The 12145-nt window shown below is 37.1% G+C and overlaps 1 protein-coding gene, 1 long non-coding RNA gene and 1 pseudogene across 2 annotated transcripts in view; 2 read left to right on the top strand and 1 right to left on the bottom strand.

The window, feature by feature from the left end:
- The first annotated feature begins 14 nt into the window (after positions 1-14).
- LOC107589550 (scavenger receptor cysteine-rich type 1 protein M130-like) lies at positions 15-3345 on the top strand (annotated as a pseudogene).
- Positions 3346-8080: 4735 nt separating this feature from the next.
- Positions 8081-12145, top strand: part of LOC107589471 (scavenger receptor cysteine-rich type 1 protein M130-like) — a 19155-nt gene continuing 15090 nt past the window's right edge. The window contains exons 1-4 of the mRNA XM_016277955.1: positions 8081-8094; positions 8175-8236; positions 8406-8708; positions 8796-9110. Of these exons, the coding sequence (XP_016133441.1) occupies positions 8081-8094; positions 8175-8236; positions 8406-8708; positions 8796-9110 (694 nt within the window). The remainder of the gene's footprint in view (positions 8095-8174; positions 8237-8405; positions 8709-8795; positions 9111-12145) is intronic.
- The window catches only part of LOC107556539 (uncharacterized), a 4165-nt gene continuing 3288 nt past the window's right edge, over positions 11269-12145 (bottom strand). Inside the window, exons 2-3 of the long non-coding RNA XR_001605624.1 lie at positions 11774-11838; positions 11269-11302 (exon numbers count right to left, since the gene is read on the bottom strand). This is a non-coding gene — a long non-coding RNA (uncharacterized lncRNA). The remainder of the gene's footprint in view (positions 11303-11773; positions 11839-12145) is intronic.

Raw genomic sequence — 12145 nt, 5'->3', positions numbered from 1 at the left:
ATGCATGCTGGGATATGAGAGCTGCCAGTGTCCTCTGTAGACAGCTGAATTGTGGGATTGCTGTGTCTGTTGTGGGATCAGACTGGTTTGGAGAGGGAAGTGGTGAAATCTGGGCTGATGTGTTTGATTGTGACGGGAATGAAACAAAACTCTCAGAATGTTCCATCTCTTCAGGGAGTCGAGCTGAATGTTCTCATAGACGAGATGTTGGAGTCATCTGCTCTGGTAAACTTATTTGACACTTAGACTATTATACTACCAATAAACTCTCTATATGATGTATAATGAAGACTATTTTATTATGTTCTAACACAATTCTTACTTTACTAAAACATGAGATCTTTTTTCAGATTCCGATTCTTCAGTTGTTCGTGATCAATAATGTGTTTTTCTTTCTCTGAATATCAGGTTGCGGGTCCATCAGGCTGGTGGGTTCTGGGGAGGGAGGCTGGAGGTTTTTCACAGCGGCTCATGGGGGACAGTGTGTGACGACTCCTGGGATATTAAAGATGCTCATGTGGTGTGCAGACAGCTGCAGTGTGGAGTGGCCCTCAGTAACCAGTAGGTACCAGCCTGGTTTGGCCCTGGTTCTGGACACATATGGCTGGATGAGGTGGAGTGTGAGGGGAATGAGACGTCCCTGTGGAGCTGCTCTTCTCCAGGCTGGGGAAAACATGACTGTCAACACAAGGAGGGTGTAGGAGTCGTGTGCTCAGGTAAACAGTTCAGTGTTATGACATAAAAATAAATCCTCCCAGAAAATAGTGGATATTTCAGTTGTCCATATATATGTAAAACCCAGTGTTTGAAATTAACACGGTTGAATGAGAGCTGAGATTATTTCTCATCCTTTTCCATCTAGAGTTTAAAGAGATCAGGTTAACTGAAGGCTGTGAAGGGAATGTGGAGGTTTTCTACAATGGATCCTGGGGTAATGTGTGCTGGAACCAGATGGACGGAGACACAGCGAGTCTGATCTGTCAAGAGCTGAACTGTGGAAGATCTGGCAGTGAACCCAGTTATTCAGAGGGACTGCCTCATAATTGGCTTGATTATTTTAAATGTCGACTACATGTTTCCACTTTATGGCAGTGTCTTTCTTCACCCTGCTGTCTGTGGTAAAGATGAAGTGGCCAAAATTATCTGCTCCGGTAAAACAGTTGCATTTTCCATTACCAAACAATAAAAGAGTAATCCTTCAACATTTATGTTTTGAAAAGATGATTGAAATACATATATTACAATTGTGATTACAGAACAGGAGAGTCTCAAGTCTCCTCAAAGCTATCTGACATGCTCCACATCTCTCCACCAGAAACAGTGTTCAGGTAAGTTTATTTAATGGAAGCAAACATAAAAATCATGAATGCTTTTGCATGACTTTTAATGTGTTTGTCTCTCTTTTGGCAGATTTATCAGTGTCCACTGCTCCTGCCACAACATCATCAGCTTCTCCTCCAGTTTCTCCTCCAGTGCGCTCAACATCAGTATCTCCTCCACAAACTCCTCCAGCAGCGTCTCTCTCCGTCCCCCCCCAGTGCTTGTGATTGTACTGGGATTTGTGCTCTTACTGCTCTTAGTGCCACTGCTTATACTGATTCAGCAGAACAGAGTGATGAGGAGAGGTAGGAGAGATCCAGACTGGCATATTGTGTCTTATTCAGTGTGTGATCAGTCATGTGTTGTGAACAGACAGCAGGTTTGTCTGTCTACACTCACAGCTCTCTCTAAGAGGAGACACAGGATGACAACTGAGGCCGTTTATGAGGAGATTCAGCACAGACACAATCACTTCATTTTATTTCTAATAGTATTTTGCTTTGATGTTGAAGAGATGGTGAATGAATTCACACCGGGATACTATGATGATGTCATCACAGATGGACTGAAACCAGATCATGAAACAGGTGCAGTTCTGTACTGTAGTTGTAATTCTATGGGCCAGATTTATTAAACAGGGTAAATTAGCATCCTATAAAGTGCTGATGGGAGTGGAAAGTTCCGTAGTTGATCTAACGACAATGAGAAAATTAAAGAACATTGGATCAGCTCTGTAATGACTAACGCAATCTAGTGAAGTGAGAAGTGGCCAAGTATGGTGACCCATACTTGGAATTTGTGCTCTGCATTAAACCCATCCAAGTGCACACACACACACGCCGTGAACACACACCCAGGGCAGCGGGCAGCCATATTGCTGCGGCGCCCGGGGAGCAGTTGGGGGTTCGGTGCCTTGCTCAAGGGTCTCACCTCAGTCGTGGTATTGAGGGAGGAAGAGAGTGCTGGTTATTCACTCCCCGGACCTGAGACTCGAACCCGCAACCTTCGGGGTTACAAGTCTGACTCTCTATTAACCATTAGGCCACGACTGCTCCCTACCAAGAGCAGTAAAAGTTTGCTAATAGACGATAATCAGGTGCAGGTAATCTACTAACAACACGTGTGCAAAATGTGTTAACACCTGTAAATTGACTACTGCAAACCTTAGTAAATCAGTTTGCATTTAAATACTCTCCTCTCATTAATTTTGCATCACATTTTTTTTTTAATTGGTTATGTTTAACTGCGTGTCTTTTGCGAATCCTGACAGTAGTTTTTTTAAATGACAAACGATGGTTTGTGCTGAGACAAACTGTTAGTAAATCTGGCGCTATATCTGTTTTTCTATAATCTATATGTTAAATTAAGAAAATATACATTCAGGTTTATTTGGTGTGATGGTATTTGACTCGTGTTAAATTTGTAGAAGACACACCTGAGAGCTATGATGATGTCATCACCACTGAACACAACTCTGATATTAAAGGTGTTGTTACTTTTTTTTATTGTTTATTTTTTAAAGGCATTTTCTAACACAGTCCCTTTAAAGTGATGCTCAGTACCAATAAAATGCAACCTTTGTTCTGTCTATATGTCCATGTGTATGCAGTGGACACACCAGAGCATTATGATGATGTCATCATTACTGGACAGGACTCTCAAGCTGTAACAGGTGAGTCACACCGAACCAGATTTTGTTTCAATGAAATATTGAACATGTGTTTATACCATCAATGAATCATCATGGCGTTATCAGGTTTAATCTAATAGTCTCTGACAGTCATGAGGAGTAAGAGATCAATGACACGAGCTGTGGTACACATTACATTTTATTTAACATGTGTATCAGAGGGAGATCAGGAGGAGTATGATGATGTGAAGAACAGCAATGAAGATGAGATGAAGATGTCTCCTTTTTTCCATTTATTAAATAATAATTTGCTCAAATAAATGTATTCATTTTAAATATTGAATACAACATTTAAGATGATATATTTGCTTTTGTTTTTTCATTACAGACTATGATGATGTGGGGGGAGGAGTCACAAAATGAGGGTGGGACTGTATGTAGTGGCCACACCCACTGCTTTGGTTAATTAAATCACAATTTAACAGCTTTAGATTTGGGTTTAAATGATCTTACATAGCCACTTCAGGTTTTAAATTTGTTTTTATTGATGAGTTCAGTAGCTTGCATATTGTAAAAAATTGCTTGCTTTGCACAAGTTTGAAATTACTTTAGTACCATTTCTTTGCTTTTTTTTTTTCCTTAACACATGCATGATAAATGCATAAAATCATGCTAATTATTTTTCTCGTAAAAATAGTTGATTCTGTGCCTTATCACCCTCTTAAACTTGGAGGAATTTCCTTGTTCTGTCTTATCTAATTAAAACGAAAGAAAAAAACAGATGCTTATTTACTTATTTGACGTTTAATGCCCCCCCCCCAATCCTTATTAATTTATGGTTCATTTAAATATGAAAATAACCACCCTGAAACAGGATGTTTGCCTAAGTATTGAGTAGCTGTGTTAATAAAGTTAATGTATCCTGTTAATATGTTCCAAGTATGATTCATGTGCTGAAAAGTGAAGCCAAAACATTTTAATCACCCTGCAGTATTGGTCAAAAACCCTGCCCTGTGAACCAAACTAAAAAAACTATCTAATTACAGTTCAAATAAATTAAATAAAGTATTAAATTAAATAAAGTCAAATAAATAAAGGTGATTTATGTCATTTTATGCAGTTCTTGTTACAATTATGTATTTTAAGTGCTCTTTCTGTTAATTATTTTTTATTTTTTATTTTTTTTGGGGTTTTAGTTAGTTATTTGATGCTATAAAATGGGTTGTGATTGGGTCTTTGGGAGTTTGGGTGGGACTTTGATTCTGTAGCTCCACCTCATGATCACTACTGCATAGACTCTGGCTCCTAATGACGTCATCAGTGTAAGATGATAGCGGCCATTTCTGGGACATCTTGGCTTCGTTTTTCTACAGTGGAGGGAAATATAGACATGCTGTCCATCTTTTCTTAATAGTCATTTGTCTTAAAGCTGAAAAACATGCTGCCTCCAGAACAAGGCACGTTCGAATTCAATGATTGTCACATCCTGTCCTAATGAGATATATTCATCTGATCGATTTTTGGATGGAGTATAGACCCTAGTCAGGGTATCGCCATATTTAATTTTTGACTGAAAATAAAAAGATGCTGTGAGGAAAAGAAGTACATGCATTCAAAGGATTGTACTGTTGTTTAACAACATACCAGTTGTTCAGCTGATGAAAATCTTCCAAAAAAAAACAAAACAAAAACAAATTAGTAGACAAAATCTCCATCAAACAGTTTTGAAAGCTGTGAGTTGTGAAAATTACATGATCTAGAGCATTTATATACAGTGTGTGACATTGTAAAGACTGTAAGACTACACCTCACAGCCTTGTATTCATCTGCTTTAAAGTAGCTTAAATTCAGTATGTGTCTAACCTGACTAAGGTTTATGGATCTGTCTTTGGTATTCCACTATCCCGTGTTAAATTTTGTGCCGGTTGAGCACAAAAAAAAGGTGCTCTTTTTTTTTTTAAAGTTGCCTTTGGTGGTCAGTTTGTGTGTAATTACATTGTGTTGATCATTACACTGTTAAACTGTCTCAAAAGTTTGTCTGAAGTCAATTTTGTGAGGTAGCATACTGTGTGCAAATGCCTGCAAAGTCATTGCCTGATAGGGCATCCAGGCAATGGGTCCCCCTCGGTAGAAATCGCGGTCCGGTGGTACCTAGATTGGACTGAAATGGCACTTTAGCATCAGCGATTAAAGGGGCAGAGGCATTTCTAAGTAGTTCAAGACTGCTTCTACTCTTACATACACAGAACTTTGACTACAATCCAAAGGTTTTCCACCAAACCCAAACTGTAAAATATTCTGGACAAGAACCATCCGCTAACTTGTAGATGGGAAGAGACTGTTTTACTGACATGAAAAATGGCCACATTTAGTTTAGGTTTTGATGTAATTTTACGGCAGAGTTTATTTGAAAGGATGCTATAGTATATTGGATATTTCCTAATTTGACTTTATTCAGGATGCTATCAAAACCAAATTTTCTTCCATACTAAAATCTGTGGAGGTTCATTTATTATTTAATTGTTCTAGCACTACTCTGAGTTTGGAATTATGAATATGCAATGCAAGGTGTTTTAGCAGAAATGTAGCACAACTGCTCTCTCTGCTGCTAACAAGGTGATTATTTTCATTGTCAAATGTTAATCGTAAATGCTAATTTACATTAGTATTCATTTTACTGAGTTGAGTTTATTATGTGTTAATATCATGTATACATCATACATACACTAATAGATGTTTTGGACATACAGTATGCAGTTAGCTATCAGGACTTTTATCTCGTCTCTGCAGGTGTTTGGCTTTGATACTGTAAATAAACTGGAGAGTTTCCTGTCTCCTGCAAGTCTGTGTGTGTGTGTGTGTGTGTGTGTGTGTGCGCGCGTGCGTGCGTGCGTGTGTGTGTGCGTGCGTGCGTGCGCGCACATCCCCTCAGTGAGGGCTTGATGTGTGGGGAGGAGGAGTTCATCAGCACTGACAGTTTTGATATATATGGTGAAAATCAGAAAAGCGTCCTCTGATTTGTCACTGAAGTTGTTTGATGATTTCCTCTGTTGTGTCTAATAAGGTAATAGCGAGTGTGATTGGAGGGTGTTGGACCTCTTTCTCTCTCATTAAGGAGGCTGAGAGGATGCCAGTACTTCTGTATCATCAAGGCGGAGAAGCTTGTACTGGGTGTTAATCATGCTGAGGATGAAGGGAAGATGCCTGACACTCATTTTACTGTCTTCAGCAATACTCATCACAGCTGGTAAGTATAAATGAAATGAAAAGATTGTTATTTTTAGAAATTTATTTTAGAAATGAATGGGGGTCAGATTGTGTTCTTTAATCACTTAAAATTAAAGTGTACTGTAATGTGTTGTTTTGGATGATAGCATAATTGTCACAATATTTTGAATGTGATTCTGTATTGCTCAACAGGCAGTTTCTCTCTCTTTTTCTATCTCTCGCTCATGGAGTCACATATATTTTATAAACATCTATACGTTTTATATTATGGTCTTCTTTTTATTCACTATATTATCATTATAAAAATAATGTTAATATTTGTTATTTATGGAAAAGGTGCCATTATTATTGTTTTCCTGTCTTCTTGTTTTGTGATTGCAATTGAATTTAAAATTTCATGGGATATCAACATAGTAAATGTTGTCTCAACTTTGTTGCCTCAAAAAAAAAATTGTACTTCAGTCACCTCGATCACACATTTGGAGACATTTGAGTATGATCAGCAATAAAGTTCTGATAGGATAAACATTGATTTGGAACTATTACAGACAAAAACATGCTAGCTTGAGCGAGTGAACATTTACCAAAGAAAACTGAATTGCTCATTCATAATGCAGCAGAATAAATGTTATATTATGCCATGTCAAGATCACAAGAAAATTTAATTATGATCACGACAAAGCGAGACAGAAAAAATGCTAAATGCCTTTTAGTATTTGTTAATAAAGAATAACAATTTGGTCCCTCAGTAAATTCTCTTTGCCACCTTGAAGAATTCTCAGTTACTTAAAGTGTAGATAGACGGCCGGGAAGTAAGAAAACACACAGTCAAATGTATCCTCAATACTTCAATTTATTCATAGAAATACAGATATTATATAGGCATATGTCGAGGGGAGTTTCATCCTCTTAACCAATGAGGATATGAATAACATACACATAGGATCTTTGGCCAAGAACATGTGTTTATATAAAATCCACATGTACAGAAAAACATGGACATATAAGGAATAGACTTTTGCGAAGAATTCTGAACTGTCTTCAGAGTTTCTCTCGAACTCCTTTACCCTTGTAGTCCTAACATTCCTGTCCTCATTTGGGACATTTGAACCAAGAGAAGCTAATGTATACATTTAAGCATGCATACTTCGCATATAAGTAAGACATATTTAAAACATAATATCAAGAGAGAGAGATGGATACAGAAGGAGGGATTCAGAAAGAATGCGTTGTATATATAAGAATGAGAGAGAGGGAGAAAAAGGAGGGGTAAAACATGTCTGGACTCAACAGAAAGACAGAGAGTGTTTTCTAACAGTATTTCTGTGCTGTCTTACACAATATAATTTTTTTTTAGTAAAAAAGGGCTCATCTGCAGAAGAACTATGTAGATGATAAAACAAAAACAAATATTAAACAAAATACACCAGGTTTAATGTAACTCAATCAACATCATAATTTTGTTTACCCCAAAAATAAATTTCAAATTGTTCCTCCTTTAAAAATAAATAAATAAAACAGTTACAATAAAAGTGAAAGGGCCAATCCGTAAGTCTTATAATACTGTCTCAATAGTTTAGACAAGAAAAAAATGTTAACATGATTTTAGTGTGAAAAATGCCTTACTGTGTAGCCTTTACTTATTTATTTAAAAGTAGGGAGGAGTCGGCATGAATGTTTGTATTAATCAGCATACCAAGAAATTATCTTGATTGAGCTAAACTGTTGTTATTGCTCAATATTTAGACTATGGGAATGTGAGGTTGGTTGGTGGTCACAGTCGCTGTGCTGGTCGAGTGGAGGTTCTTCATAGAGGTCAGTGGGGAACAGTGTGTGATGATAACTGGGATTTGGCTGATGCTGCAGTGGTGTGTAGAGAGCTGGGCTGTGGAGAACCTGTAGATGCTCTGGGTGCTGCTCACTTTGGACAAGGATCGGGACCAATCTGGATGATTGCTATGTGTACTGGATCAGAGTCTACACTGAAGAACTGAAGGTCATTAGGATGGGGTAAAAGCAACTGTGATCATTTTAAAGATGCTGGAGTCATCTGCTCAGGTAAAGTATATTACTTTTTTTCTCATCTATGTTAGATTTTTGTGCTTCCATATTCAACTTCAATAATAAATATATTTCATATGTGTGTTTTTCTTTGGTGTTTTTACATTATTTATTTAAACAATGGTTTTATTTAAGCAATGCTTTTGTTTATTGTGTTTTTCTTCAGGAGTCAGGCTGGTTGGAGGTTCTCGCTGCTCTGGGAGGTTAGAGATCCTTCATGATCAGATGTGGATGTCAGTGTGTGCCGCTGCCTTTGACCAGCAGGATGCAGAGGTTGTGTGTAGAGAGCTGGACTGTGGGGCTCCTGTACAGGTGCTGGGAGCTGCTGCTTTTGGCAAAGGAGATGCTCAGATGTGGAAACACGAGATACAGTGCAGAGGAAATGAATCTCAGATTCACCTCTGTCCAACATCACTGTCCGTCAAAAGCAACTGTTCTCAGGAACAGAACATTGGTTTGCTGTGTGCTGGTAAGAGTTAAGTGTTGATTTAGCTTTATACAGCACATTTTAAATTGACACTCACTTTTTCTATTGCTCTCTTTTATACATTCACAGACATAATAAATGTGAGGTTGGTTGGTGGTCACAGTCACTGTGCTGGTAGAGTGGAGGTTCTTCATAGAGGTCAGTGGGGAACAGTGTGTGACATTGGTTGGGATTTGGCTGATGCTGCAGTGGTGTGTAGAGAACTGGACTGTGGAGAACCTGTAGATGCTCTGGGTGATGCTCATTTTGGACCAGGATCAGGACCAGTTTGGATAAAAAATGCAATGTGTACTGGATCTGAGTCCACACTTAAGAAATGTGGATCTGTACCATCGATTTATCATGGCAATTGTCTTGATAAAAATGTTCAAGTCATTTGTTCAGGTAAACTAAAAATTCCATATTATAACATACATTTTTATACAAAATTTATTTTCCATGACCACTTTCCATATTCTCTTTGACTACACACATTGCTGTAATAATCAGGGGCCTTGTTAAAAATACACGTCAATAGCTTTTCTAACTCTACATTCTAATGTAATGAATGTAGCAGGTGCAGCAATGAACAGTACAAGATTTGGTGGACTTCCTTACATTTTACTGCCAAATTTAGTTTTTCTGTTGCTTATGAATAATGGTGTCTATCCTGTTTCCTCCTCATTACCTCACTATGACAGTGCAGACAAATTTTCTTAAAGGTATAGTTCACCCAGAAAATTAATACCTGTGGACCCAGAAAATTAATACTTGTAGCTCCTGATGATATATTGATGTCTTCTGAAGCAAAATTATCAGTCTGTGCAAGCAACTGAACATTACTTAAGCTAAGTTAACAACTTTATTAATCCCACAAGGGGCAATTAAAGTAGGGCAGTAGCATCATATAACAAACTTAATACAAACATAATATATCACATAGACAATAATAATAAAAATAAAATAAAGACACAACCCAACATGCTTCATAATTACGTACATAAACAATAAAATTTAAAATTAAGATTCTAGAATTTAAAAAAAAAACCTTACTAAGACTTTAAGTTGTAAATATGAATAGCCTCTTGAACAAAGGAGAATTTATATTTATTAGATGAACATTTAATGCTTCTGAATCTCCTTCCAGAGGGCAATACTTCAAAGGTAACCTTCAAGGGGTGAGAGTACAGCAGCCACAATAGCACTTATGTTTTATTTATTTTTTCCTTTTTATTCGAAGAAATACCACACGTGTTAACTAAATCTTGAAATTAGCCGTCTAAACACAGCCCAGACGTCTAGGCTAAAACAAGGCTAAATTTAGGCTGTCAGTAAAAATTTAATAGACGTCTAATCATAGCCCAAGAATAGACTAGTCATCAATTAGACCGCTATTAAACGACTACATATATACGTCTAATAGACTGTGAATATGGGTCTAGGCCAGCGGTGGTAGCGAACTCTGGTCCTGGAGAGCCGCAGCCCTGCAGAGTTCAGCTCCAACCCTAATTAAAACTCACCTGCCTGTAGCTTTCTAGTAACCCTTCAGACCTTGATTAGCTCATTCAGATGTGTTTGATTAGGGTTGAAGCAAAACTCTGCAGGGCTGCGGCTCTCCAGGACTGACGTTCGCCACCCCTGGTCTAGGCTAAAACAAGATAAAAAATACAAAAGAATTAATGACAAAATAACATTTTATAAATACAATACACTTAAATATAAATATTATGATTTAAAAAATCTGGAATTTTTAACAACTTAAGATAAAAATATAAAAATGAAAAAATTTAATATTTTAAATAACTTAAGATATTTAAAAGAAAAAAAACTAATACAAATCAAGAGCATGTTTTCACACTTAACATTAAAACATGGACCCTTTTCACAAGACTGTGATGACACGTTTAACGGTCATCAGCATCATAAATCCTTTTTTTTTGTACATACAAATTTTTTTTAAATGTATGTACATTTATAACAGTATTCTTTGTATTATATCACCTTTGCATCAAAGTACAAAAAAAACAGTTAACGCTAATGCGAGGGTGTTTCTAATGCAGCGTCTATGGGAGGGACAGTAAATTTGACAACGTTCTCTCTTCTGACTGCCGTTATCAGTCTCTCTCTATTTTTTTTTCCTTTTATTTTTCCGGTTTACTTATTTTAACAAATAAAACAACCAACAGTGAACTTAAAGGAAATTATTAATTTTTGTTTTTATTTCTTGTTTAAAATGCTTCCCAACTGCATTCCTCAAGTCTGACTCTGTTGCTGCGGGGAAGTTGATCATCACAGCATCTGCCAAATAAGAAAAAAGAAAAGCTTGACATGTGTTTTTAAATTTAATTACACTAATTGTGACAGGGAGTCATTCTCTTTTGTTGGATGCCTACTAAAAACAAAAACGAGATATATATATATAGTGTATCACCATTCAGTGTGTTAAAAAAAGAGAGAAGCTCTCTGGTAAATGTTGTGTGTTTTATACACATACCTCTAATTAGCGAGAACAGTGCAGTCTTTTCAAATGCCTCTTTCTGCAGCGGACCACCCCCCTTCATGTTGAATTTGAACATAAGGGAATTTTTTTTTTAATCCTAAAAATATAATACAGATTGAGGTGGTTAACAATTGCGGACAAAGTTTGACATTTCAAAATGACCAGTAAAGGAATACTTTTTTAAATTTCTGATTTGCGTTGTAACTTATTGAGGATTGACACCACAATGTTTGATTAATGTTAGGGCTGCACGATAAATCGCATGCGATATTTAATGCGCATCTTGTCAGAAAGCCGGTTCTGTAGGTAAATCTCCATCACGTGCGGGCTTTTACATTGAGCAGCATTAACTACACAGAGCCAGTGAACAACGGCTCTGTGTAGTTAATGCTGCTTAATGTGAAAGCCCACAGGTGATGGAGATTTACCGCTGATTACAGAACCGGCTTTACTGATAAGATGCACGTTAAATATCACATGCGATTTATCGTGCAGCCCTACTTAATGTGGCAATATATTTTACAACAACAATATTTTACAATATTTTACAACGACAACTAGGCTTTACCTGTCCAGCATCTTTCTGGCACTGTCTTTTAGGTTTCTTCCTTCAATTCTGCACAACTTTGACACCTGAATAACGCATGCCAATGTCAGGCGGGTAGTATTATATGTGTCCGTGTTAGGGATGGGCATGATTAATCGACGATTGATAATTGATCGTTAAGAATTTCGTCGATCACGTTAATTTGTTATCGATTAATCTAATGCATGTTGCGTTGCGTAGTGTGAGTCTTGAAGCAATTAAATTAATTTCACTGTGTGGCAGCAATTAAACATTTTACCACCAGGGTGCAATATTTGACACCATACTCGGTTATCTGTGATCTTCTGTTTTGATTTCAAAAGAATAATCATGAAGAGGTCACGGCGAAGTGTG

Source organism: Sinocyclocheilus grahami, unplaced genomic scaffold (genome assembly GCF_001515645.1).
Source record: "Sinocyclocheilus grahami isolate Dianchi unplaced genomic scaffold, SAMN03320097.WGS_v1.1 scaffold1.1, whole genome shotgun sequence".
Taxonomy (NCBI): domain Eukaryota; kingdom Metazoa; phylum Chordata; class Actinopteri; order Cypriniformes; family Cyprinidae; genus Sinocyclocheilus; species Sinocyclocheilus grahami.
Note: the sequence above shows the minus strand (reverse complement) of the source record. Positions and strands in the feature narration are given on the sequence as shown.